The 26,080-nt window shown below is 39.8% G+C and overlaps 1 protein-coding gene across 3 annotated transcripts in view; it reads left to right on the forward strand.

Moving 5' to 3' along the window:
- Nucleotides 1-26,080, forward strand: part of LOC150080448 (kielin/chordin-like protein) — a 1,054,752-nt gene that overhangs the window by 971,706 nt on the left and 56,966 nt on the right. For all 3 annotated transcript variants that reach the window (XM_090381408.1, XM_090381409.1, XM_090381410.1), the window contains 2 exons: nt 4,489-4,721; nt 13,705-13,806. In XM_090381408.1, coding sequence (XP_090237534.1) covers nt 4,489-4,721; nt 13,705-13,806 — 335 coding nt within the window. The remainder of the gene's footprint in view (nt 1-4,488; nt 4,722-13,704; nt 13,807-26,080) is intronic.

The following is a 26,080-nucleotide window of genomic DNA, read 5'->3' on the forward strand; positions in this document are numbered from 1 at the left end:
GGCTGATGCTAACTTCAGGACATACTTCCTTTAGGTGGGCTATTAAACCTTTATGTCTTACAACCATGGAAGTAGCAACATCAGTGATACTGGATACCAAACTTTCCAGTGATACTTGTTTTTCATCAAACCATGTTTTTACAGCAGCAAAAATGGGTTCTCCAATACAGTCAGTTTTTATAGATTTTACAAACAACATCTCTTCTTGCAATTTATAATCATCATCAAAATAATGAATGTATGCTTAGAAGGGTCTTATTGTCAGTATCTGTGTATTCATCAATCTAAATAGAAAAATTTCTCAGTTGTAGTTTGTCAATTAACTGTTCTTCAATGTTAGCTGACATCTCATCAATTCAATTTTGAATTGAATTGTTGTTCAACGGCAATGCTTTTAAAATACTGGAAGGATTTTTATGCATCACAATTGAAATTAGTCTCTAATGTGGGTCATATAACAGTCTTAGCAATTGTATGAGCACTACCAGTTTTTGCAATGATTTCTGTAATTTTATGAGATGCAATCATTCCATCATCATTTGTTTGTGTGTTCTTCTTAAACAAGGAAGTAAGAGTGTTACATTGCTCAAAATTCTGTTTTAAATTTTTTATATGTTTACCAACTTTATCAGGATGTTTCCTTTTTAAGTGATCTAAAAGTCTTAATGGTTTCTAGCCTCATTTGAATAAGAACTATTACACATAAGACACATAGGCTGTCTTGAGTCAAATGGACTTTCAATAAAATGATAAGCTAGATATTCATCCAGATACTGTCGACACGTTTTCTTTTCAGCACTTGATATGAATGACATGAATAAAGAATTAAATAATAAAATATAAACTATTTTTATTTAACTCTCATAGCCTATGTCACTCACAAAAGCACTGTGGATCAAAAATGAACAACTTCCATAAGGAAACAATAAATCAATATTAATTGTCACTTAGAAAGTAGAAACAACAGATAAAACATTTCCTCATTCCCATCCATGCCTCATATATTGACCAATGAAACAAAAGAATAAATAAATAAACCACACCGCCGCCAAGGTCACAGCTGTTGGAAAGATGCAAACGCCAAGGATTGCGGAGATATTACCTCTGGAAGCACTTAGGCATTTAATGCCAATGAAAAGCAAAAGTTGGTTGAATTAAATCAAGACACTATCTTCCTTTTATCAAAATTTCTCACTCACTCCTAATATAATACATATACCTATATGCTAAAAATCAATTGTATCAGGGGAAAAGAAAACTCAATGAAAGAAACTAAATATTAAGGAATAAGATGTTGTGGGTAGAGTTGCACTTTGGAAGACCACAAACCATTGTAATCCCATGATTTTTTTCCTCCCAACAACCAATTTTCACCCCCTGGGGGCGTTATTACCCCCATTGAGAATCCTTGATATAAACTGAAGATACTGGTATGTGGTAGAATATGAACTAAAGAAATAATACAAACTTGGAAAAGGGGGGCCAATGTGTTTGTTTATTATTATGTTAATGAACTGATGGATATTACACTATTATATCACATAGTAGATAAAGTAATTTTTTATCTAAATAACCAGACCAAGAGACTCCACTCCAGGATCACATTAATAGGCCTGAAGACAGGAAACAATTAATTCCCAAAATGTAGCCATAAATTGTTTAAGTGTTTAAGCATTGAGGTGGTTCAATTCCTTTAAACTGTATCATTTTGATAAAAAAAATTACTTAATCTACTATGCGATATAAGTTCATCAACATAAGCTTTGTAACCCACATCTCGGAGTCTTTCCTCATGTGGTCGTCCTTTTGCCAATCTAAACTCGAATGATGAGATTGGCAAAAGGGCAACCATACGAGGAAAGACTCTGAGTATGTGGACTACAGAGCTTGGAACCAGGCACTTCAGAGGTGACTGATTGAGGTTTATAAGGGCTCTAAGAGGAATTAGTAAAATGAATGAGGGTGGAATTCTTACTGTTGTAAATATATAATTCCAGAACTAGGGTCATAAATTCAAATTACTGGGGTTGATGTTTAGATTGTAGGAAGTTTTCTTTTAGCCAGCGAGTCATTGATTGCTGGAAAAAGTTTCCCTCACCGGTAGTTGGGGCTGACAGTGAATAAATTCAAAAGTCAATTGGATAGTTACCTGTGTGAGGAGGGAAGCATATAATTTCTGTTTTATCTACTTGGTGGTGTTTTTTTTTTTTTTTTTTTTTTTTTTTGCCAATACAGCAAATGCCTGTGGCATATGGTAATTATAATAAAGAACTATAATGTATTTCAGGGCAAGAGCCTCATGCTACTTGACAGAAAAACTAACATATAGGTTACTGCAATGGCATCAGTTTCATTCGTAGCCATCTGCCAAAGTAATTAAATTGGCATTGTTTTAATTATGCCACTTATTGTAAAAGGCATTTACAATAAGATAACTCTACTCCCATTAGACTTAGAAAAGCAAAAAGTAGAGAGAAAGTAATAGTAGGAGTAGAAGAAGATAAAGAAACACTGTAGAAGAATGAAAGGGACAGTAACTTCAAAACTTGTTAGCCTCTCATTGGTGAGTGTGTTCGAAGCTTCTTGGCTTCTCATCGGTGGGTTGGCAGGTACCCTAGTGTTGTAATAGCAATAACCCAGTTATGAATTATAACTCCACAGCATGACAGATGCCTGATGGTGTGCAGTAATATAGACTATAAAGTATTTTAGGGCAAGAACCTCATGCTGTGTGGTAGTATAGCTAACGTATAAGTTAGTGCAATGGCATCAGTTTTATTCAGAGCCATCTACCAAAGTAGTTAAATTGGCATCGTTTTAATTATATCTCATATTGTGAATGCCTTCACGAGTTCCCATGGCTTTTAGCATTAGCATAGGCACATGATGCAAGAAAGCAAGCTTATGCAGCATCAGCCAAAAAAAAACTCTCCCATTTCACCCCTCCATTCATTCCAAATACCTGTCCAGCCCAGCCCAGCCCAGTTTTGTAATACATCAAATAAGTAACACTTCACCAGTGGAAAAGACTACCGTTACTTATTCTTGGTGGATACCACCACCCGTTATCAGGTCAAGGTAGTACAATACCATGGCAACTCGTTGTGAAGGCATTCACAATATGAGATATAATTAAAACAATGCCAATTTAACTACTTTGGTAGATGGGTACGAATAAATCTGATGCCACTGCACTAACATATACGTTAGGTATTCTAACACGTAGCATGAGGCCTTTGCCCTTCAATATTTATAGTCTATATTATTGCACGCCATCTGGCATTGTGGAGTTATACTTCATAACTGTGTTGTCACTATTGCAAAACCAGATTACCTGCCCACCCACCGATGAGAAACCAACAAGCTTCAAAATGGTGCCGCCTGGGTGGCAGTATCCACCTAGAATAAGTAACAGTAGTCTTCTCCACTGTTGAAGTGTTACTTATTCAAGGTAGTACAATTCAACCCCAGGGGCTCACATCTGGTGAGTATGGGCTTGGCACAACCAGGGTCCTGAGATGGATATCATCATTCTTCTCTTTCTTGGTGATTCTCTCTCTCTCTCAAATAAATAATGTTTCTCTAATAGAGGAGACTATGGTTATTTTTTCTTGGTGGGAACCACCACCCAGACACGTTTTTTTTTTTTTTTTTTTTTTTGGAGCCGGTGGGCAGGCAGGCAGGTACCCTGGTAATGCAGACATGCCCAGGTAATGCAGGTTGCGAAATTAATTCCACAATATGAGAGATGCCAAATGGTGACGATAATGATAATACTTTGAAGACTAAATGCTCAAGGTATAATACGTTATGGATTGAAATTAACTCTATAATATCGGTGTAAATACACCATAGTGTATTTTGTTTAGATTTTATCTCATATTGTGGCTACCTTCAACAATGAGATACCAAATATTGCACTAATTCAAATAAATAACACTTCTCTAGTAGAGGAGACTACTGTTATTTATTCTCAGTGGGCATCACCACCCAGACATGTTTCAGAGCTTGTTGGCTAGAAGGGTACCTGCCCGTCCACTGATGAATTAGCCAATAAGCTCTGAAACGCATCTGGGTGGTGGTGCCCACTGAGAATAAATAACAGTAGCCTCCTCTACTAGAGCAGCATTATTTATTTGAAGTAGTGCAATGAAGTGGTATCTCGTGAAGGTAGCCACAATATGAGATAAAATCTAAACAATTCCGTTGTATGTAGTTAAATACACTATGGTGTAGTTAAATACACTATGGTGTATTTAACTAAACGATGGCGTTACACTACGTATAAGTAGTTAAACTTGTGGGTAAACTATGGTGTATTTACACCGATATTATATAGTTAATTCCAACCCATGACGTATTATGCCTTGTGCATTTAGTCTTCAAAATGTTATAATAAAAAACACAAAATTTGAAGAAAAAAGGACTAGCATCAATTTACTTGTCATTCCTGTAATATAAGATTTTTTTTTTTTTCTCTCACCTTAGGACCAGCTACTTGTGTAGCATTTGGGGATCCTCATTATCGCACTTTTGATGGGGCTGTAATTCATTTCCAAGGTACTTGTCGCTATATATTAGCTGCAGACTGTGAGAGTGGAGATTTCTCAATTGAAGTTCAAAATAGTGATCGTGGTTATCGTGGTGTTTCTTGGACTGATAGTGTTATATTAAAACTTGGGAAAACAACTGTAAGCTTACTACAAGGACCTCTTGTGCTGGTAAATATTTATCTTGTTCTTATTTCTACAAAAAAAAATGAAACTAAATCAAATTTTGCTATTTGATTACGGTGATGTTCCTAGAACTATTGTCATTATTATTTGATATTACAAGGACTTTTTTGTAAGTTCTTTCAGTCATTGCATAGGTGATACATTAGATCTAAAAATAAGAGAATGATTGCGTATCTTCTTTCTTTATGTTATGAGTGTAAATATATTAAGATATCAATGGTTCAACTGTTCATGATCCTGCTCAGATAGCTAACAAACTAAATGAATATTTTGCATCGACATTCACACATGAGGAGTTATTCAGCAAGGGGAATGTCAGAGGTGTATTCAACTCTGGCAGTAAGCTAGATAATCTTGTAATAACTGAGAGTAAAGTGGAGGAGAAATTGTTGAAGATAAACACAAGAAAGGCACCTGGGGTGGATGGATCTATCTAGTTATATTAAAGGAGGCAGCAAAGGAAGTAAGCAAACCATTAGCCATAATTATGAGAGCTTCCTTGGACTCAGGGGAGGTACCCATAGACTGGAGATGTGCAAATGTGACCCCAATTCACAAAGGGTGGATCAAAGGCTGACACAAGTAGTAGTAGTAGTAGTAGTAGTAGTGGCACATGATGCAAGAAAGCAAGTGTAGGAGCTTATGCAGCATCAGCCAAAAAAAAAAAAAAAAAAAAAAAATCATCACACCATTCCCTCCAAATGCCTGTCCAGTTCCTCCTTAAATTTATTTAACCTATCAACTTCCACAACGACAGATGGAAGTTTGTTCCAGCAATTAACCACCCGGTGGCTAAAGGCAAATTTCCGCACATCTATTCTACATCTGTCCTTTCTTAATTTGAACTTATGTCCCCGTAGGTTCGTAATCTGAACAAGTGGAAGGATCCCATCAGAATTCAGCGTGCTCAACCCATTCAAGGCCTTATAGACCTCAATCAGATCACCGCGCAGGTGCCTAGTCTCCAGCCACTGCAATTTGCAGAACTTAAGCCTCTCTTGGTAAGAGAATCCTTTCATTCCCCTCACCAATCGTGTTCCTCTTCTCTGTACACGCTCAAGCAAATCTACATCCTTCCTAAAATGAGGCCTCCAGACCTGTACGCAGTACTCAAGGCGTGGCCTGACCATTGCCTTATACAGAGGGACAATCACCTCCTTTTCCCTGCTAGCAAAATTCCTATATATCATTGACAAAACCCCATGACCTGCCCTAGCAGCCTGTCTGCATTGCTCAGAAAACTTCATATCTGACTGCACAATTACTCCCAGGTCTTTTTCATTTTCTACCACCTTAAGTGTAGTACCACACAGTTGGTACGTTTCTCTGGGGTTACTTCTACCCATATGCAGTACTTTGCATTTGTCAAGGTTGAACTTCAGTTGCCACTTCTTAGCCCATCTGCCCAAATTATCTAGATCCTGTTGCAGTAGCACACTGCCATTACTGTCATTAACAACCCTGCCAACCTTTGTGTCATCTGCAAACTTCGACATTAAGCCTGATATACCTTCATCAATATCATTGATAAATACACAAAACAACAGTGGACCCAACACCAAACCCTGTGGGACTCCACTAATAACATTAGTCCATGAAGAGCAGCACCCATTGATTACCACCCTCTGTCTTCTCCCACTTAACCATCCTTTTATCCATTGTAGCAACTTACCCTTACTACCATTCTGCTCCAATTTGTACAGTAGTCTTCCATGCGCAACAGTGTCAAAAGCTTTCCTGAAATCCAAGTATATGATATCAAAATTATTTTTCGCATCCAGTTCCTTTGTGACCACATCATAATAACCAATCAAATTTGTCAGACAAGACTTTCCCTTAACAAACCCATGCTGTGTTTGAATTATTGCTGCAGTCTTGTCTAGATGATCCTGCAATGCATCTTTAACCAGTGACTCCATTATTTTACCCGGAACAGAAGTTAAACTAACTGGTCTGTAATTACTCGTGTCACCCTTCGATCCACCTTTGTGAATTGGGGACACATTTGCACATCTCCAGTCCGTGGGAACCTCCCCTGAGTCCAAGGATGCTCTCATAATTATGGCTAAGGGTTTGCTTAGTTGCTTTGCCGCCTCCTTTAAAATAACTGGATAGATCCCATCCACCCCAGGTGCCTTTCTTATGTTTAACTTCAACAATTTCTCCTCCACTTTGCTCTCAGTTATTACAAAATCATTAAGCACACTGCTACAATTTGATAACCTTCTTCCATTTTCAAACTGTAATAATTCCTCACGTGTGAATGAAGTAATTATAGACCTGTGAGTTTAACTTCTGTTCCAGGAAAATTAATGGAAGCACTGGTTAAAGAAGCACTGCAGGATCATCTTGACAAGAATTCAGTTATAGCTCAGACACAGCATGGTTTTGTTAAGGGGTCTTGCCTGACCAATTTGATTGGATACTATGATGTAGTCACAAAAGAATTGGATGCAGGGAATAACTTTGATATTATATATTTGGATCTTAGAAAGGCTTTTGATGCTGTTGCACATGGAAGACTGCTGCACAAATTGGAGCAGTGTGGCATTGGTGGCAAATTGTTGCTATGGATAAAGGGATGGTTGAGTGGCAGAAGACAGAGAGTGGTAATTAATGGACACTGCTCATCATGAACTAATGTTATTAGTGGAGTCCCTCAGGGTTCAGTGTTGGGTCCATTGTTGTTTACTGTATTTATAAATGATATTGATGATGGTATATCAAGCTTAATGTCCAAGTTTGCAGACGATACAAAGGTTGGCAGGGTTGTTAAGGATGCTACTGACGCCATGCTGCTGCATCAGGATCTGGAAAGGTTGAGCAGATGGGCTGAGAGGTGCAAATGAAGTTTAACATTGACAAATGTAAAGTACTACATATGGGAAACAGCAACCCCAGAGCAATGTATCAACTCTGTGGTACTACACTGACAGTGGTAGAGAATGAGAAGGACCTGGGGGTGGTTGTGCAGGCAGATATGAAGTTCTCTGAGCAGTGCAGACAGGCTGCAAGAGTAGCTCATGGTGTCTTATCAATGATATACAGGAATTTTTCTAGTAGGGATAGGGAGGTGATTATTCCCTTGTATAAGGCAATGGTCAGGCCGCACCTTGAGTACTGTATACAGGTCTGGAGGCCTCATTTCAAGAAGGATGTAGAGCTGCTGGAACGAGTACAGAGAAGGGCAACAAGGTTAGTGAACGGAACGAAAGGTTGCTCTTACGAAGAAAGGCTTAAGTTTTGCAAATTACAGTGTCTGGAGACTAGGCACCAGCGAGGTGATCTGATAGAGGTGTACAAAGTCTTGAATGGTTTGAGCATGCTCAATGCTGATGGGATACTGCCTCTTGCTCAGAATAATCATCTGAGATAGGGCATAAATTCAAATTGAGGAAAGACGGATTTAGGATAGATGTGCAGAAATTTGCCTTTAGCCAGCTGGTAGTTGGTTGGTGGAACAGACTTCCATCCCTTGTTGTGGAAGTTGATTGCCTAAATAAATTTAAGGCTCGGCTGGACAGGATTTCGAACGAATGGAGGGGTGAAGTGGAAGGGTTTTTTTTTTTTTCTTTTTTTTTTTTGGCTGATGCTGCATAAGCTTGCTTTCTTGCATCATATGCCTCTACTAATGCTAATGCTAAAATGCTAAGATGCAGCTTAGTCCAAAGGTAATTTTAATACAGCTTTTTCCTGAAACATTTTTAATTCTGAATAAAACTTAAGAAGAGACTGATGGAGAGGCACAAGTTTGATTTGGTGGTACTACTACTGGCCCCGGTCCCTTACTATGTTAGTGTTTCAACGAACAGAAATAACTCCATTAATCTAAAACACCCACACAGACACACACACACACACACATATATATATATATATATATACACCGATGAGCCAAAACATTATGACCACCTACCTAATATGATGTTAGTCCTTCACGTGCAGCCAAAACAGCTCGTACCTGGCGAGGCATGGACGCTACAAAGATTTCTAAATGTGTCTTATGGTATCTGGTACTAACATGTAACCAGCAGATCCTTTAACTCCTGTGAGACCCATGAGATGCTGCGGATCAGAGTTGATGTTCCAACAGAAACCACAGATGATTGATGTCTGCGGAATTTGGAGGCCAGGGCAATACCTGGAAGTCTTCCTCATGTTCCACGAACCAGTCTAGAACAATCCGGGTGGTGTGGCATGGTGCATTATCCTGCTGAAAGATGGCACCGCCAGAGGGGAAAGACCGTCCATGAAAGGGTGTACCTGGTCAGCAATGATGTTTAGGTAAGTGGTAGACATCAGAGTTCCTGGCACACAGATGACTGGACCCAGGGTATTCCAGCAGAAGATTGCCCAAAGCATGACACCGCAACCACCAGCTTGTTTTTGTTCCATGGTGCATCCAGGATCTTCTCCAGGTAAACAACACACACACATACCCGGCCATCTACATGGTGCAACAGGAAATGTGATTCATTGGATCAGACAACCTTCTTTCAATCACTCAAGGTCCAATTTCAATGCTCGCATGCCCATTGTAGGCACTGCCCCCAGTGAACCGTGGTTAGCATGGGCACTTGCACAGGCACAGGCACTTGGAGTGGCCTGTGGCTAGGCAGCCCCATTTTCAGCAGGGTTCGATGAACTGTGTGTTGTGACACATTACTCCCATCACCAACATTCCAACTACCGGTGAGTTGCACAGTTACCCTTCTGTTTCAATGTACCATCCGGGAGAGCCTTCACTCACTTCAAGCATCGACGAGCCACGGTCGTCCAACACTTTGCTGGCGATTCGTGGGTTCTCGGACCACTTTCGGTAGGTACTAACTACAGCTGACTGTGAGCATCCCACCAGCCATGCCATTTTGGATATGCTCTGACCGAATCGTCTGGCCATTACAATTTGGCCTCTGCCAAACTCGCTTAAGTCTGCTGCCTTTCCCATCTGAAGAACAAGAGTAACACTGATTTACGGAGGCGCCTCCGTAGCCAGGTGGGAAGGAGCAGCACTGTGTAGCACACGCTTCTTGATTAGACCGGGGTTCGAGCCCGTCACCACCAAATATGGAAAGGTCAGGGAATGACCATCGCATATCCCGGAGCAATATGGCCTTAGTTGCTTAATTAAACTGCCTCGATAGCATCAGCAAATATTCTTGCACCCTTTCTATTTAAGTGTATCCCATCCCTGTAGAAGCAATCTCTCCTGTTAACAAGTACAGTCCAGGCTGAAAAAAATTCTACCCCTTGAGCCTTGCACAATCTTTCCAGGGCCGAATTGATCGACAAGGCTCTCATCATATACTCCCTCCTATCGTGTCTGGGCAGAATTGCAGACACTTTCAAATTCAACCCTAATTCTCGGCTTTTGTTCAACAGTGACCTGTACTTGTTAAGTAATTCTGCCGGTCTCCTACTCTTAATATTATTAGTGCCAACGTGTACAACTATATCACCTTTTGTGCCCTTAAAAGATGATATTCGCTCTACAACGTCATCAACCTTTGCCCCTGGCAGACATACCCTGGTCCTGTTCCACCTATCTTTTTTACAAAGCATGTTCCCCGTTTCCCTGACAATAGAGTCACCAACAACTACTAGTTCCTTCGGGACCAGCGCATTCTGCCTTAGGGGTTGTCTCTGTGTCACGCAAGTGCAAGCTCTGGCGTTGATGTGGGCAGCTGAGAGCTTGATGGGCCCCTCAATTTAGTTTCTTCGAGGGCATCCACCCTGTCCTTCAAGCTCTCATATAGGCCCACAAGAACGCCGAGTTGTTGCCTGTCAGTAGTGTCCTTGGCAACCCTGCCAACCTTCATATCGTCTGCAAACTTGGACATTAAACTTGATATACCATCATCAATATCATTCTCCAGACATGAGTCCTTCAGGAATCATTTTTATTGCTGGGGTTTCAGACATCTGGAATTTGGGGAATACAATGTGTATAGAAAGGATAGACAGGACAGGAGGGGAGGAGGGGTTATGCTATTAATTAAGAAACACATAAAGTCAAAGGAAGCGAAGCCAGTTGACATCGATGGACAGGGCAGTGTCGAGTCAGTTTGGTGTGACATAAGCATAGGGAAATCAAAATTGAGAGTAGGAATGTGCTATAGGCCTAATGACTCTGATGAGTATAATAATATATTGTACAGGGAAATAGAGTGGGCCAGTAAATCAGAGAGTCTTATAATGGGGGATTTTAATTTCCCAGATATTGACTGGAATTTGTGGGTTGGTCACTCGCACACTAGCAAGGCTTTTGTGGATTTATTGGATGATTGTTTTCTACATCAGCATGTTCGTGAGGCAACAAGAGGGAGCAATACTCTTGATCTGATTATCAGTAGTGATTCTTCATGCATTAAGAACCTGCAGATAAATGAACCACTAGGTGGCAGTGATCACAGTGTGTTGAAGTGGGATTTACTCAAGGAGGTAACTACCATCAGAGGTAAAGGGAAGGGTTTTTGTTTTCGTAAAGGCGACTATGATGGTCTGAGACAGTATTTAAATTCTATACAGTGGGACCAACTGATGATGTTACCAACAGCAAACTCAAAATGGGAAGCATTCAAGGAACTAATCTTGGAGGCTACCAGGCTTTACATACCAGCTAAGAAATATTGTTCAAGGTTTAGGCCTAAATGGTTGTCAGATGAACTAATGAGACATGTGGCAGAGAAGAAAAATGCATGGGATACATACAAATTAATGGGTGACATGGAAGCCTATGATAGATATAAGTTGGTCTGTAACCAAGTCACAAAGGAGATTAGGCAGGCAAAGGCAGACTATGAAAAATCCTTGGCAAAGGATGCAAAGAAAAACAGAAAAGAGTTTTTTACATACTTGAACTCGAAAAGGAAAGGGATGAATCAGATTGGTCCACTGGATATTGATGGTTCAACAGTTGAGGATCCTGCTCAGGTGGCTAACAATCTAAACGAGTATTTTGCATCTACATTCACGCATGAGGAGTTATTCAAGAAGGAGAATGATGTAGGTAAAGTAAACATTGGCAGTGAGCTGGATGATTTTGTAATAACTGAGAGGAAAGTGGAGGAGAGATTGTTGAGGATAAACATAAAAAAGGCACCTGGGGTGGATGGGATCTATCCAGTTATATTAAAGGAGGCAGCAAAGGAAGTATGCAAACCCCTAGCCATAATTATGAGAGCTTCTTTGGACTCAGGGGAGGTGCCCATAGACTGGAGATGTGCAAATGTAACCCCAATTCACAAAGGAGGATCAAAGGCTGACACAAGTAATTATAGACCTGTTAGTTTAACTTCTGTTCCAGGTAAATTAATGGAGGCACTGGTTAAAGAAGCACTGCAGGATCATCTAGACAAGAATTCAGTTATAGCTCAGACGCAGCATGGTTTTGTTAAGGGCAGGTCTTGCCTGACCAATTTGATTGGATACTATGATGTAGTCACAAAAGAACTGGATGCAGGGAATAACTTTGATATTATATATTTGGATCTTAGAAAGGCTTTTGATACTGTTGCACATGGAAGACTGCTGCACAAATTGGAGCAGTGTGGCATTGGAGGCAAATTGCTGCTATGGATAAGGGGATGGTTGAGTGGCAGAAGACAGAGAGTGGTAATCAATGGACACTGCTCAACGTGGACTAATGTTATTAGTGGAGTTCCTCAAGGTTCAGTGTTGGGTCCGTTGTTGTTTTCGGTGTTTATGAATGATATTGATGATGGGATATCAAGTTTAATGTCCAAGTTTGCAGATGATACAAAGGTTGGCAGGGTCGTTAAGGACAATACTAACGCTATGCTGCTGCAACAGGATCTGGAAAGGTTGAACAGATGGGCTGAGAGGTGGCAAATGAGGTTTAACATCGACAAATGTAAAGTGCTGCATATGGGAAACAGTAACCCCAGAGCAACGTATCAACTCTGCGGTACTACACTGACAGTGGTGGAGAATGAAAAGGACCTGGGGGTAATTGTGCAGGCAGATATGAAGTTCTCTGAGCAGTGCAGACGAGCTGCAAGAGTAGCGCATGGTGTCTTGTCAATGATATACAGGAATTTTTCTAGCAGGGATAAGGAGGTGATTATTCCCTTGTATAAGGCAATGGTAAGGCCACATCTTGAGTACTGTATACAGGTCTGGAGGCCTCATTTCAAGAAGGATGTAGAGCTGCTGGAACGGGTACAGAGAAGGGCAACAAGATTAGTAAATGGAACAAAGGGTTGCTCTTACGAAGAAAGGCTTAAGTTTTGCAAATTACAGAGTCTGGAGACTAGGCACCGGCGAGGTGATCTGATAGAGGTGTATAAGGCTTTGAATGGTTTGAGCATGCTCAATGCCAATGGGATTCTTCATCTTTCTCAGAATAATCACCTGAGAGGGCATAAATTCAAATTGAGGAAGGACGGATGTCGGATAGATGTGCGGAAATTTGCCTTTGGCCAGCGGGTGGTTGGTTGTGGAACCGACTTCCATCACTTGTTGTTGAAGTTGATAGCCTAAACAAATTTAAAGCTCAACTGGACAGGTATTTCGAACGAACGGAGGGGTGAAATGGGAGTGGTGTGTTTTTTTTTTTTTTTTTGGCTGATGCTGAATAAGCTTGCTTTCTTGCATCATATGCCTCTGCTAATGCTAATGCTAATGCTAATCTCAAAATCAAGTTACACAGACAACCAAAGTTTACCTTAAAGGAATGGAACAGTGAAATACTTTTAAATAAAGTTAATTTTTCTTTGTTACTCTGTTACCTCTACTTTTTGAACAATCCTCATATGTTTTTTTATGAGATAGACCAAACTCAGGTTAAATGTATCTTTCTTTAAGGATATGAAAATTTTAGTTCTGATTGCTTTTGTATGATCTTAATAAGTTATTTTATTCTTATTTCTTGCATTTCTTATATAGGGTTTTTTATGTGCATTTAGAAAAGCTGTTGAATTTGTTTATTAAATATTTTCTCCTATAGGTAAATGGCAAGAATATTACTCTTCCATATTTAGAAAATCCCATACTTTATGCTGAAGTAACAGGAACATCTGTACTTATTAATACAAACATCGATGTCAAGGTAGATATTTTTGAGAGATTTGTTCAACTATGTAAAATACCACTCATTTACTTGAAAATACCACTGTAAAATACTCACTCATTAAAAATGCAAAATACAATTAATTTACTTAAATAATTGCTTATGTAATTTACTTTATGTAAATACATAAAGATTTCAGTGGTATTCATATATTTTATCTTGATTTCTACTATTATGTGTTTTCATTAATTTGACATGTTGCATTTATATTGTTGATTATTAACTGTGGCTTCTCTATATTATTTTAAGATAATTAAATTATTATTTTTCAATATTTAAGTCTTATATTGAAGTTTGATAGTTGCACCTATTTTATTTATATATGAATTGATTAATTTAAAAAAATCAAGTATCCTGGACTCTTATGGTTGCCATCTTGGCCAGTAAATATTAGAGCATTATAGCATCTGTCACTTTCAGTAAACTAAAAAGATTTTTGAGCACTCTGCTGCAGCTTTGAATTTTAAATATATTTATATATTCGATTACCTGGAATGCTAAAACTTGTTGTTGCTTGTTTGTTAATTTATTCAGTTGCAGTTGCCCTAAACTAGTTTTGCACAGGCCAAAATTCAAAATTTTTGAATTTTATCTTATCTGGTTGTGACTGAAGCCCAAGGATAAATTAAAGCATATTATCCACAACCATTCAGAATGTTCCTTTTTCTTCACATTAACCCTATTTAGGTCAAAATTGTCCTTTTGATTTGTTTTTAATTTACATTGATGCAACTAAGGCCAGAAAAACTTCATTATAGATTTTTTTTTTTTTTTTTTATGAGAACCCCAAACACGAGAGGTATTATAACCTATAGTACTTAGTACCGTGCTTGAGTTGGAGGTTGAGAAGACGAAAGAAGATATTTGTTGATATTGGACTTGAACTTCTGCAGATTGTAATTTTCAGGAAATACGTATGAAGGAAGGTTGTTCCAGAAAACGGCAGTTGAATGAATAAATGAGGAAGATGAAAAGTTGGTTCTGTGGGTTTGAAGTTGGACAGTAAATGGATGGTGGCTGGTGGCGGCACATGTTCGGACTGTTTTGAAAGAGAGAGCGGGAATTATAGAAGCCAATTCAGAAGAACAGTGCCCATGGAAGTATCTGTAGAAGAGGCATGCAGCAGAAACAGTGCGTCTATGAGAAAGCGAGTGGAGAGACTCTGTTAGAGATGAATCATTAATTAACCTAACTGCTCTCTTCTGAATGGAATCAAGAAGCCTGAGAGAGGTTTTGGGGGCACCACCCCAGATGGGGGAACAATATTCCATGGCAGGGCGGATTTGCGATTTATACAGAGTGAGCAGCTGTTTGGGAGAAAAGTAACGCCGAGAGCGAAAGAGAAAACCAAGTTTTTTAGATGCAGAGGAAGCAATATTTGTAATGTGCTTGTGCCAAGAGAGATTAGAAGTCAGGGTAATCCCCAAAAGAGATATATCATTTTGCCTAGAAATCGGAGTGTCACTAAAGATAAGCATAGGAGCAGAAGAATCCTTTTTGTGAGATATAAGACAAGAGTGAGTTTTAGAAGGGTTCAAATCAACTAAGTTATCTTTGCCCCACTGGAGAATTACCTGAAGATCGGCATTTAAGGAATTGGCAGCAGATTTTCGAGAACTTGAAGCTGATTCAGCTGGACAAGGTTTCTCAAAATGGAAAGTTGAATGCAATGTGCTATCATCGGCAAAACTATGGATAGGATTTCCAGTCAATGGAAGAAGGTCATTGATATACAAGAGGAAAAGAGTGGGGGAAAGAACTGAACCTTGGGGGACACCGGCATTAGTGGAGAAGTTAGAAGACAGAGAGCCATCTACCATCACCCTCAGTGAGCGATCAGAGAGAAAACTGGATAACCAATTACTAAAAACAGTTGGCAAACCATAAGATGGAAGCTTGTTTAGAAGACCTTTATGCCAAACACGATCAAAAGCCTTTGAGATGTCAAGAGCAACTACTTGTGTTTCACCGAACCTTTCCATTGAATTAGTCCATAAATGGGTAACATAAGCCAGAATATCACCAGTGAATCGACACTGACGGAATCCATACTGGCGATCGTTGATCAGACAGAAGGTTTCTAGGTAGTTTAAGAGTTGGCGGTTAATTGATTTCTCCATTACTTTAGAAAGAGTAGAAGTAATTGCAATGGGACGATAATTGGATGGGATGGATTTGTCACCCCTTTTAGGAACTGGCTGGATATGAGCAAATTTCCAAACAGAAGGAAAAACACCTTTGGAATAAGAAAGTGAAAAAAGGCGGCAAAGAACAGGAGTAAGTTCAGGAGCACAGGTTTTGAGAACAAGTGGAGAAATACCTTCAGGACCTGGAGCTTTCTTAGCATCAAGATTCATCAAAATCCTTCTGATATCCTTTTGACGGAAGACCACAGGAGGCATTGAATGGAGCGTGTTAGGAATGGTGGGAGGTGTTTTACCAAGATCATTAATACATGAGCTCGAAGAAAAATGGGATGCTAGCAGGTCAGCTTTATCCTTGGCTGAAGTGACAACAGAACCATCTGGTTTGGACAGAGGTGGGAGCAGAGATGGGCAAAAGTTGCGGCCAATAGCTTTGGCAAGAGACCAGAATGCTCGGCTACCATTAGGGCAAGAAGCAAGTTTTCTACTCTTAGCCTGTTCAAACTCTAGTTTGGACTGACTAATAACTGCTTTACAATTGTTGCGAGCTTTGGTGTAGGCAGAAAATGAAACTGAAGAATTAGAAACAAGCCAATTACGGTATGCAACGTTCTTCTCTTGGACAGCCTTAGCACATCTATTGGAAAACCAAGGTTTAGATAAAGGACGAGATTTTAATGTGGAGTGTGGGATAAAGGATTCCATTCCTGCAAGAATAATTTCACTGACACGATCTGAGCAAACGTTGACATCAGATGTTTTGAAACAGTAATCAGACCAAGGAAAAGAAGAAAAGAAGTCTCGCAGGTCATCCCATTTTGCATTCTTGTAATGCCAAACAATACGAGGTTGGGAATAGCCATGAGATAAAGGTTCCATTGGAGAAGAGACAATCACCAAGTTGTGATCTGAAGTGCCTAAAGGACCTCTTACTTCAACCTTGTACTTAGAAGGGTTGTTTGTGAGAAAAAGATCAAGCGTATTGGCTGTATGATTAGGATTATCCGGTATTCTTGTAGGTAAATGAACAATCTGTGCTAGGTCATTAGTAATTGCAAAAGCCTCAGCATCTCGACCTGCTGGGTCGGTGTGACTAGAAAACGGAAGCCAGCTGGAGTTGTGAACGTTAAAATCACCAAGGAAAATTACCTCACTGTTAGGAAAGTTGGACTGGAGAAAGTCAAGTTGCAAAGAGAGGAAGTCAAAGAGCTCCAAGTGATTAGTAGAGTTGGGAGAACGGTAGAGACAACAGATGAATTTTACACAATGAGGTAGAGAGATTTTAAGACAGAGAAGATCAAAGAGAGGAGATTCCAAATTTCCAAGTCTCTGACAGGGAATATCAGAACGGACATATGCACAAGTACCACCTTTGAGTCGAAAGGAATCATACAGCAAATAATTTGGACATCTGAGATGAGCAGTAGTTGAATCAACTGATAACTGAGATTCAGTCAGAAAAAGTACATGGGGTTTGGAAGACTGCAAGTGGAAATGGACATCATTGAGATTAGAATTGAGACCACGTATATTTGTGAAATGAATTAGGAAGTCCTTGGGAGGTTTAGATCTTTTCGCAGATAAGCTTGCTCTATTATTTTGACAATTCATGGTGTATTCAATAGTAAGAAAAAGTGGGTGGGACATGCTGTATGAAGTAATGAAATTTTTGGATATGGCGTACATGTGGTAAGAATATACCCAGATCCTTGGCATAACGTGGCCTCGACAATGCTCCCCGCATACACACTACTCGGACTCCCTCCAGTCACTATCTGGCAGAGTAGAGGTAGCAAGATTATACACTAGCTGATCCGGAAGCTTCCTAGAGAGTTACCAATAGGTTCAGTCCGGTGTACTAACTAGCGGCCGGCCTGCGAACACCGTTTTAGAGCTGTACCCTCGAAATGTAAGGAATATTGGATCTCGCCACGACATTCATCATAACCTCAAAAATCATCAATCATACTGCATGATGGAAGAGATAGGGAAGGGTTGGCCGGAACTTAGCTCTAGAGACTAAACATGGGTTCCACCACTTCAAGCCTCCAATAAGCAAAGTGGTGGTATTTCACCGGTTGATGACGGTCATCTACCACCTGGTACTGCCTGGTAACATAGAGGGGCGGTGTTCCTCTATGTGGTGTGGGCGCCACACCTCGACCCCTGCTTACGTTGGTTCACACCTGGGTGATCACCCACCATGTACTTGTGCATGAAGGTTATACCCAGGATTACTAACAGTCCCACCATTGTGAATGTGCAAGCAGAGGATTTGGCTGTCATAGACCGTCCGGACTTCGCCGAAGTTGGGTCCACTTTGACTTGAGTGTCACCCGAATATCAGTTCCATCAGCGTTTTAGACTCCCAGGTAGCAAGAACAGCTTGTCTGGCATATCTGAGAGAATGTCTGTGACAACCTCAAGGACCAAAGATATAAACCATTCATATTCTATGGTTCATTCGCCTGTTTCAACAGACAAAAAAAAAAAAAATCAAAACTTCCTTGGAGGAAAAAGCAATGCATCCTTGCTTGACACCAACTAATTCAGCCACAATGTGATAAAAACTCTTAAAAGTTTTTCCCATCATTGGTGAACCCAGGTCTTTTTCTACACAGTGTGGAAGGACAGTAGTCATAACCAACATGCTAGCTGCAAGGGGCATTTAGGCACAAATACTTCTGTTATCCATTGTGACAGCATGTCATTCTTATGCTGTTGGGGGATGGGAAGGCTAGTGACTATTCAAGGTGATCCTAATATTTTGCACCATCAGTGTAGTTCCAGCATTTCTAGGCATTGCTGCCTTTGACTCCATCCTGATTTATTCTTATAGTGTAAAATATGTTTGTCTAGTGATAATAATTAGGACAAAGGTCTCTAAGGCCCTTCACACTCAAGGTTTGAAAAACCCAACTGCTGTGGCTTTGACTGCATTGTGATTAACATTGCAGTCATAGCAGTTGAGTAATTAATTATTCAACTTATTCATGAATAATTATTCAATTATTCATGTATACTTGCATGTATACAAATGCTAGAAGTATAGTAAATAAATTTGATGAATTTGAAGTGTTGGTCAAGATATCAAAGGCAAATATTATTCAGATATCAGAGACGTGGTGTCACAAAGACATTAGGAATGCAGAATTGGAATTTGGGGAGTACAATGTGTACAGAAAGGATAGACAGGATAGGAAGAGAGGAGGTGTCATGCTGTTAATTAAAAAGGCAGATATTGTTCAGATATCAGAGACGTGGTGTCACACAGACATTAGGAATGCAGAATTGGAATTTGGGGAGTACAATGTGTACAGAAAGGATAGACAGGATAGGAAGAGAGGAGGTGTCATGCTGTTTATTAAGAAAAACATATAATCAAAAGAAAAATACATCCAGTTAATATAGATGGACAGTACACTGTTCAGTCAGTTTGGTGTGACATGAGCACTGCGAAAGCAAAAATAAGAGTAGGAGTGTGTTATAGGCCTAATGAGTACAACGAACAATTGTAGAGAGAAATAGAGTGGGCTAGTAAATCAGAATGTCTTATAATGGGGGATTTTGACTTCCCAGATATTGACTGGAACTTGTGGTTTGGTCACTCGCACGCTAGTAAGACTTTTGGGGATTTATTGGATGATTGTTTTTGCAGCAGCATGTTCGAGAGGCAACCAGAGAGGGTAATACTCTTGATCTGGTTATCATCAGTGATCATTCATGTATTAAGAATTTGCAGATAAAGGAACCAGTAGGTGGCAGTGATCACACAGTGTACTCATGTGGGATTTACTTAAAGATATGCTGACCGGCCTAGCCGGGTGGGTAAAGGGCCTACCTGGCAACCCCAAAGGTTGCAGGTTCGAATCCCGCCTCGGGCTTGGATCAGAGTACTGCAAAAACCTTGGGAGGTGCATTATAGCCACATAAGCCAATGCACCAACAACTACCCAAAAAAAAAAAACACTTAAAGATATAATTACCATCAGGGGTAAAGGAAAGGGTTTTTGCTTCTGTAAAGGTGACTACAGTGGTCTCAGACAGTTTTTAAATTCTGTACAGCGGGATCAACTGATGATGTTACCAACAGAAAATTCTAAATGGGAAGCATTCAAAGAATTAATCATGGAGCTACTAAAAGTTTCATACCTATTAAGAAATATTGTTCAAGGTTTAGCCCTAAATGGTTGTCAAATGAACTAATGAGACTCGTGGCAGAGAAGAAAAATGCATGAGATGCATATAGATTATCAGGTAACTCAGACATCTTTGGCAAAGGATGCTAAGAAAAACAGCAAGGATCTCTTTACTTATAAAAGGAAGGGGAATCTGATTGGTCCACTTGATATCAATGATCCTGCTCAGATAGCAAACAAACTGAATGATGAATATTTTGCATCTACATTCACACATGAGAAGTTATTAAGGATTAAAAATGCCAGAAGGTTATCAAATTGTAGCAGGGTGCTTAATGATTTTGTAATAACTGAGAGCAAAGTGGAGGAGAAATTGTTGAAGTTAAACATAAGAAAGGCACCTGGGGTGGATGGGATCTATCCAGTTATATTAAAGGAGGCAGCAAAGGAAGTAAGCAAACTCTTAGCCATAATTATGAGAGCATCCTTGTACTCAGGGGAGGTCCCCACAGACTGGAGGTGTGCAAATGTATCCCCAATTCACAAAGGGGGATCGAAGGGTGACACGAGTAATTACAGACGAGTTAGTTTAATTTCTGTTCCGGGTAAAATAATGGAGTCACCGGTTAAAGATGCATTGCAGGGTCATCTATACAAGACCGCAGCAATAATTCAGACACAGCATGGGTTTGTTAAGGGAGAGTCTTGACTGACAAATTTGATTGGATATTTTGATATGGTTACAAAGGAACTGGATGCAAAAAATAATTTTGATATCATATACTTGGATTTCAGGAAAGCTTTTGACACTGTTGTGCATGGAAGACTACTGTACAAATTGGAGCAGAATGGTATTAAGGGTAATTTGCTACAATGGATAAAAGGATTTTTGAGTGGGAGAAGACAGAGGGTGGTAATCAATGGGCACTGCTCTTTGTGGACTAATGCTATTAGTGGAGTCCCACAGGGTTCAGTGTTGGGTCCACTGTTGTTTTGTATATTTATCAGTGATATTGATAAAGGTATATTACGCTTAGTGTCGAAGTTTGCAGATGATACAAATGTTGGCAGAGTTGTTAATGACAGTAATGGCAGTGTGCTACTGCAACAGGATCTAGAAAATTTGGGAACTTGGGCTGAGAAGTGGCAACTGAAGTCTAACCTTGACAATTGCAAAGTACTGCATATGGGTAGAAGCAACCCCAGAGGAATTACACTTAGGGTGGTAGAAAATGAAAAAGACCTTGGAGTAATTGTGCAGTCAGATATGAAGTTTTCTGAGCACAGACAGGCTGCCAGGGCAAGTCATGGGGTTTTGTCAATGATATATAGGAATTTTGCTAGCAGGGAAAATGAGGTGATTTTCCCTCTGTATAAGGCAATGGTCAGGCTACACCTTGAGTACTGCATACATATCTGGAGGCCTCATTTTAGGAAGGATGTAGATTTGCTTGAGCGTGTACAGAGAAGGTCAACAAGATTGGTGAGGGGAATGAAGGGATCCTCTTACCAAGAGAGGCTTAAATTCTGCAAACTTCAGCGGCTGGAGACTAGGCACCTGCGAGGTGATCTGATTGAGGTGTATAAGGCCTTGAATGGGTTGAGCATGCGGAATTCTGATGGGATTCTTTCACTTGTTCAGATTACAAACCTAAGGGGGCATAAATTCAAATTGAAGAAAGACAGATGTAGAATAGATGTGCGGATATTTGTCTTTTGCCATTGGGTGGTTAATTGCTGGAACGAACTTCCATCTATTGCTGTGGAAGTTGATAGGTTAAATAAATTTAATGTGGAACTGGACAAACATTTAGAGGGAATGGAATTTTTATTTTTTTTTGGCTGATGCTGCATAAGCTCATATGCATGTTTTCTTGCATCACATGCCCCTATTACTACTACTCCTACTAATTAATTAGACTCTTAGACCCTTTCTTATTTCTACTTCTGAGTTTTATTCTGGTATGGACAAGGATATTGGCAGAGAGAGACATACGTATGAGATAAACACAATAGTATTTATTGAACACTAAGAACACATACAATACATTTTTACCACAAATCATTGTTAATATAGATACTATATGCCATTTGTCAATCTAAAAATGTAATGATTGCAGCAGTCCCTTCATATCCATAATATAGTGTATGCGTCTATAACAACCATTTAATGCTCTTAAAATCATCTGTTCATTGGCATCATTTATCATACTAATACTAAAACAGGTGAAATACAATATTCCCTAGATTCACTAGTATTTGGCAAACACATTATTTTGGAATTATATCTTCCCTCTTTTTACCTGACTCCATTACATATGATCATCTATTCTATTATTTCTGTTCTTCTGTTTTCCGTTCTGACATTTACTTTACTATAAACACTTCTATATCTATAGTTATCATATTCAATACATACGAGGGTAATTCAATAAAGAATCGCCCTCACCTACTTCCACATATTGCAGAGGCATGATATTTTGTGTGTAGTATTATACATATCTCTGTACTAAAGGTGTAAAATTTCAGCCCTGTGTCTTAATTTTTTATTCTCTTACAAAACTGAACGTGTGATGAAGTAGCATCATGGACAAAGTTGAAGGCGGATTACAGCTCTGCCTTCAACTTCATCATGGACAAAGTTGAAGGCAGAGCTGTAATCCGGTACCTGTTCTTGAAGGGGAAATCTCCTGAAGAAATCCATGAGAAGATGACTGCTGTATATAAGGATGAAGCCCCATCCTATGGCATTGTGAAGCACTGGCATAGACAGTTTAGGTGTGGTCGGACATCGGTAGAATCTAAGCCATTCCAGGTCATCCCCATTCAGCCATTGATGACAGCACGATCAGAAAAGTGGAGTTGTTAATCATGGAAGATCGCCGGATATCTGTGCATGAATTGTCCCAGGAGGTGAAGATTAGTGTGGGCTCTGTTGAAACAGTCCTTCATGACTAACTCCATTTACGGAAATTGAGTGCAAGATGGATTCCCCGATTACTGACTGGTTTCCAGAAGGCTGATCGACAACAGAAATCACAAGAGTTGTTAGCCCTGTGCCAAAATAAAGAAGAAGCCATGTTCTCTCATCTAATCACTCAGGATGAAAGTTGGATATACCATTTCGACCTTGAAAGTAAAAAACAGTCCATAAAATGGTGACATCATGGTTCCCCCCCCCCCAAAAAAGGCAAGGTTCCAAGGTTTCCAGAAAAGGTCTTGCTGAGTGTTTTGGGATGAGAAAGGCGTAGTAATGACTGATTACCTGCTGAAAGGTAGAAATATGCCAACAATCTCACAGAATTATGGGAGAAAATCAAAACATGTAGGCATCGCATGCTGTCAAAAGGTGTGAGAATGCTTCAAGACAATGCTCCAGTTCACAATTCTGAAATTGCAACAACATAAGTGGCCACTTGTGGATATGAAATACTGACCCATCCAGCCTACTCACCCGACCTTGCACCATCGGACTTCTTGTTTCCTTCCCTCAAATAATTTCTTTGGGGGACCCACTTCCCTGATGACGAGACACTCATTTCTGCAACAGAGTCATGTTTCAAAGACCAACATTACCACTTCTACAAAAATGGTATCCATAGCCTCATCCATCCATCAATGGGAAAAATGTGTAAATCTGCATGGCGGCTATGTAGATAAGTACTAAATCCTGTGCCAAGAATCAACAGGCAGCACCTCTACAACTAGGTCAAGGCGATTCTTTAATGAACCACCCTTGTTCATCTATTGTCTCTACCATTCTCCCAAATCCACTAATCACTTGGAGCTCTTCAACTTCCTCTCTTTGCAGCTTGACTTTCTCCGGTCCAACTTTCCTAACAGTGAGGTAATTTTCCTTGGTGATTTTAATGTTCACAACTCTAGCTGGCTTCCGTTTTCTAGTCACACCGACCCAGCTGGTCGAGAGGCTGAGGCTTTTGCAATTACTAATGACCTTGCACAGATTGTTCATTTACCTAAAAGAATACTGGACAATCCTAACCATACAGCCAACTCACTTGATCTTTTTCTCACAAACAACCCTTCCAAGTACACAGTTGAAGTGAGAGGTCCTTTAGGCACCTCAGATCACAACTTGGTGATTGTTTCTTCTCCAATGGAGCCTTTATCTCATGACTATTCCCAACCTCGTATTGTTTGGCATTACAAGAATGCAAAATGGGATGAACTGCAAGATTTCTTTTCTTCTTTTCCTTGGTTGGATTACTGTTTCAAAACTTCTGATGTGAACGTTCGCTCAGATCGTGTCAGTGAAAGTATTCTTGCAGGAATGGAATCCTTTATCCCACACTCCACTTTAAAACCTCGTCCTTTATCTAAACCCTGGTTTTCCAATAAATGTGCTAAGGCTGTTCAAGAGAAGAACATTGCATATCATAATTGGCTAGTTTCTAATTCTTCAGTTTCATTTTCTGCCTACACCAAAGCTCGCAACAACTGTAAAGCAGTTATTAATCAGTCCAAACTAGAGTTTGAACAGGCTAAGAGTAGAAAACTTGCTTCTTGCCCTAATGGTAGCCGAGCATTCTGGTCTCTTGCCAAAACTATTGGCCGCAACTTTTGCCCATCTCTGTCCAAACCAGATGGTTCTGTTGTCACTTCAGCCAAGGATAAAGCTGACCTGCTATTATCCCATTTTTCTTCCAACTCATGTATTAATCTTGGTAAAACACCTCCCATCATTCCCAACACGCTCCATTCAGTGCCTCCGGTGGTCTTCCGTCAAAAGGATGTCAGAAGGATTTTGACGAATCTTGATGCTAAGAAAGCCCCAGGTCCCGATGGTATTTCTCCACTTGTTCTCAAAACCTGTGCTCCTGAACTTACTCCTATTCTTTGCCGCCTTTTTTCACTTTCTTATTCCAAAGGTGTTTTTCCTTCTGCTTGGAAATTTGCTCATATCCAGCCAGTTTCTAAAAAAGGGTGACAAATCCCTCCCATCCAATTATCATCCCATTGCAATTACTTCTACTCTTTCTAAAGTAATGGAGAAATCAATTAACTGCCAACTCTTAAACTACCTAGAAACCTTCCATCTGATCAACGATCGCCAGTATGGATTCCGCCAGTGTCGATCCACTGGTAATATTCTGTCTTATGTTAGTCATTTATGGACAAATTCAATGAAAAGGTTTGGTGAAACACAAGCAGTTGCTCTTGACATCTCAAAGGTCTTCGAATGTGTTTGGCATAAAGGTCTTCTAAACAAGCTTCCACCTTATGGTTTGCCAACTGTTTTTTGTAATTGGTTATTCAGTTTTCTCTCTGACTGCTCACTGAGGGTGATGGTAGATGGCTCTCTGTCTTCTAACTTCTCCACTAATGCTGGTGTCCCCCAAGGTTCAGTTCTTTCCCCCACTCTTTTCCTCTTGTATAATAATGACCTTCTTCCATTGGCTGGAAATCCTATCCATAGTTTTGCCAATGATAGCACATTGCATTCCACTTTCCATTTTGAGAAACCTTGCTCTGCTCAATCAGCTTCAACTTCTCGAATTTCTGCTACAAATTCCTTAAATGCCGATCTCCAGTGGGGCAAAGACAACTTAGTCGATTTCAAAACTCAGACTTGTCTTATATCTCGCAAAAAAGGATTCTTCTGCTCCTATGCTTATCTTTGGTAACACTCTGATTTCTAGGCAAAATGATATATCCTTTTTGATGATTACCCTGACTTCTAATCTCTCTTGGCACAAGCACATTACAAATATTGCTTCCTTTGCATATAAAAAAACTTGGTTTTCTCTTTCGCTCTCAGCGTTACTTTTCTTCCAAACAGCTGTTTAAACTGTGCAAATCTGCCCTACCATAGAGTATTGTTCCCACATCTGGGGCAATGCCCCCAAAACCTCTCTCAGACTTCTAGATTCCATTCAGAAGAGGGCAGTTAGGTTAATTAATGACTCATCTCTAACAGAGTCTTTCCACTCGCTGTCTGATAGACATACT

This window comes from Mastigoproctus giganteus, chromosome 9 (assembly GCF_048544385.1).
Source record: "Mastigoproctus giganteus isolate SK-2022 chromosome 9, ASM4854438v1, whole genome shotgun sequence".
Classification (NCBI taxonomy): domain Eukaryota; kingdom Metazoa; phylum Arthropoda; class Arachnida; order Uropygi; family Thelyphonidae; genus Mastigoproctus; species Mastigoproctus giganteus.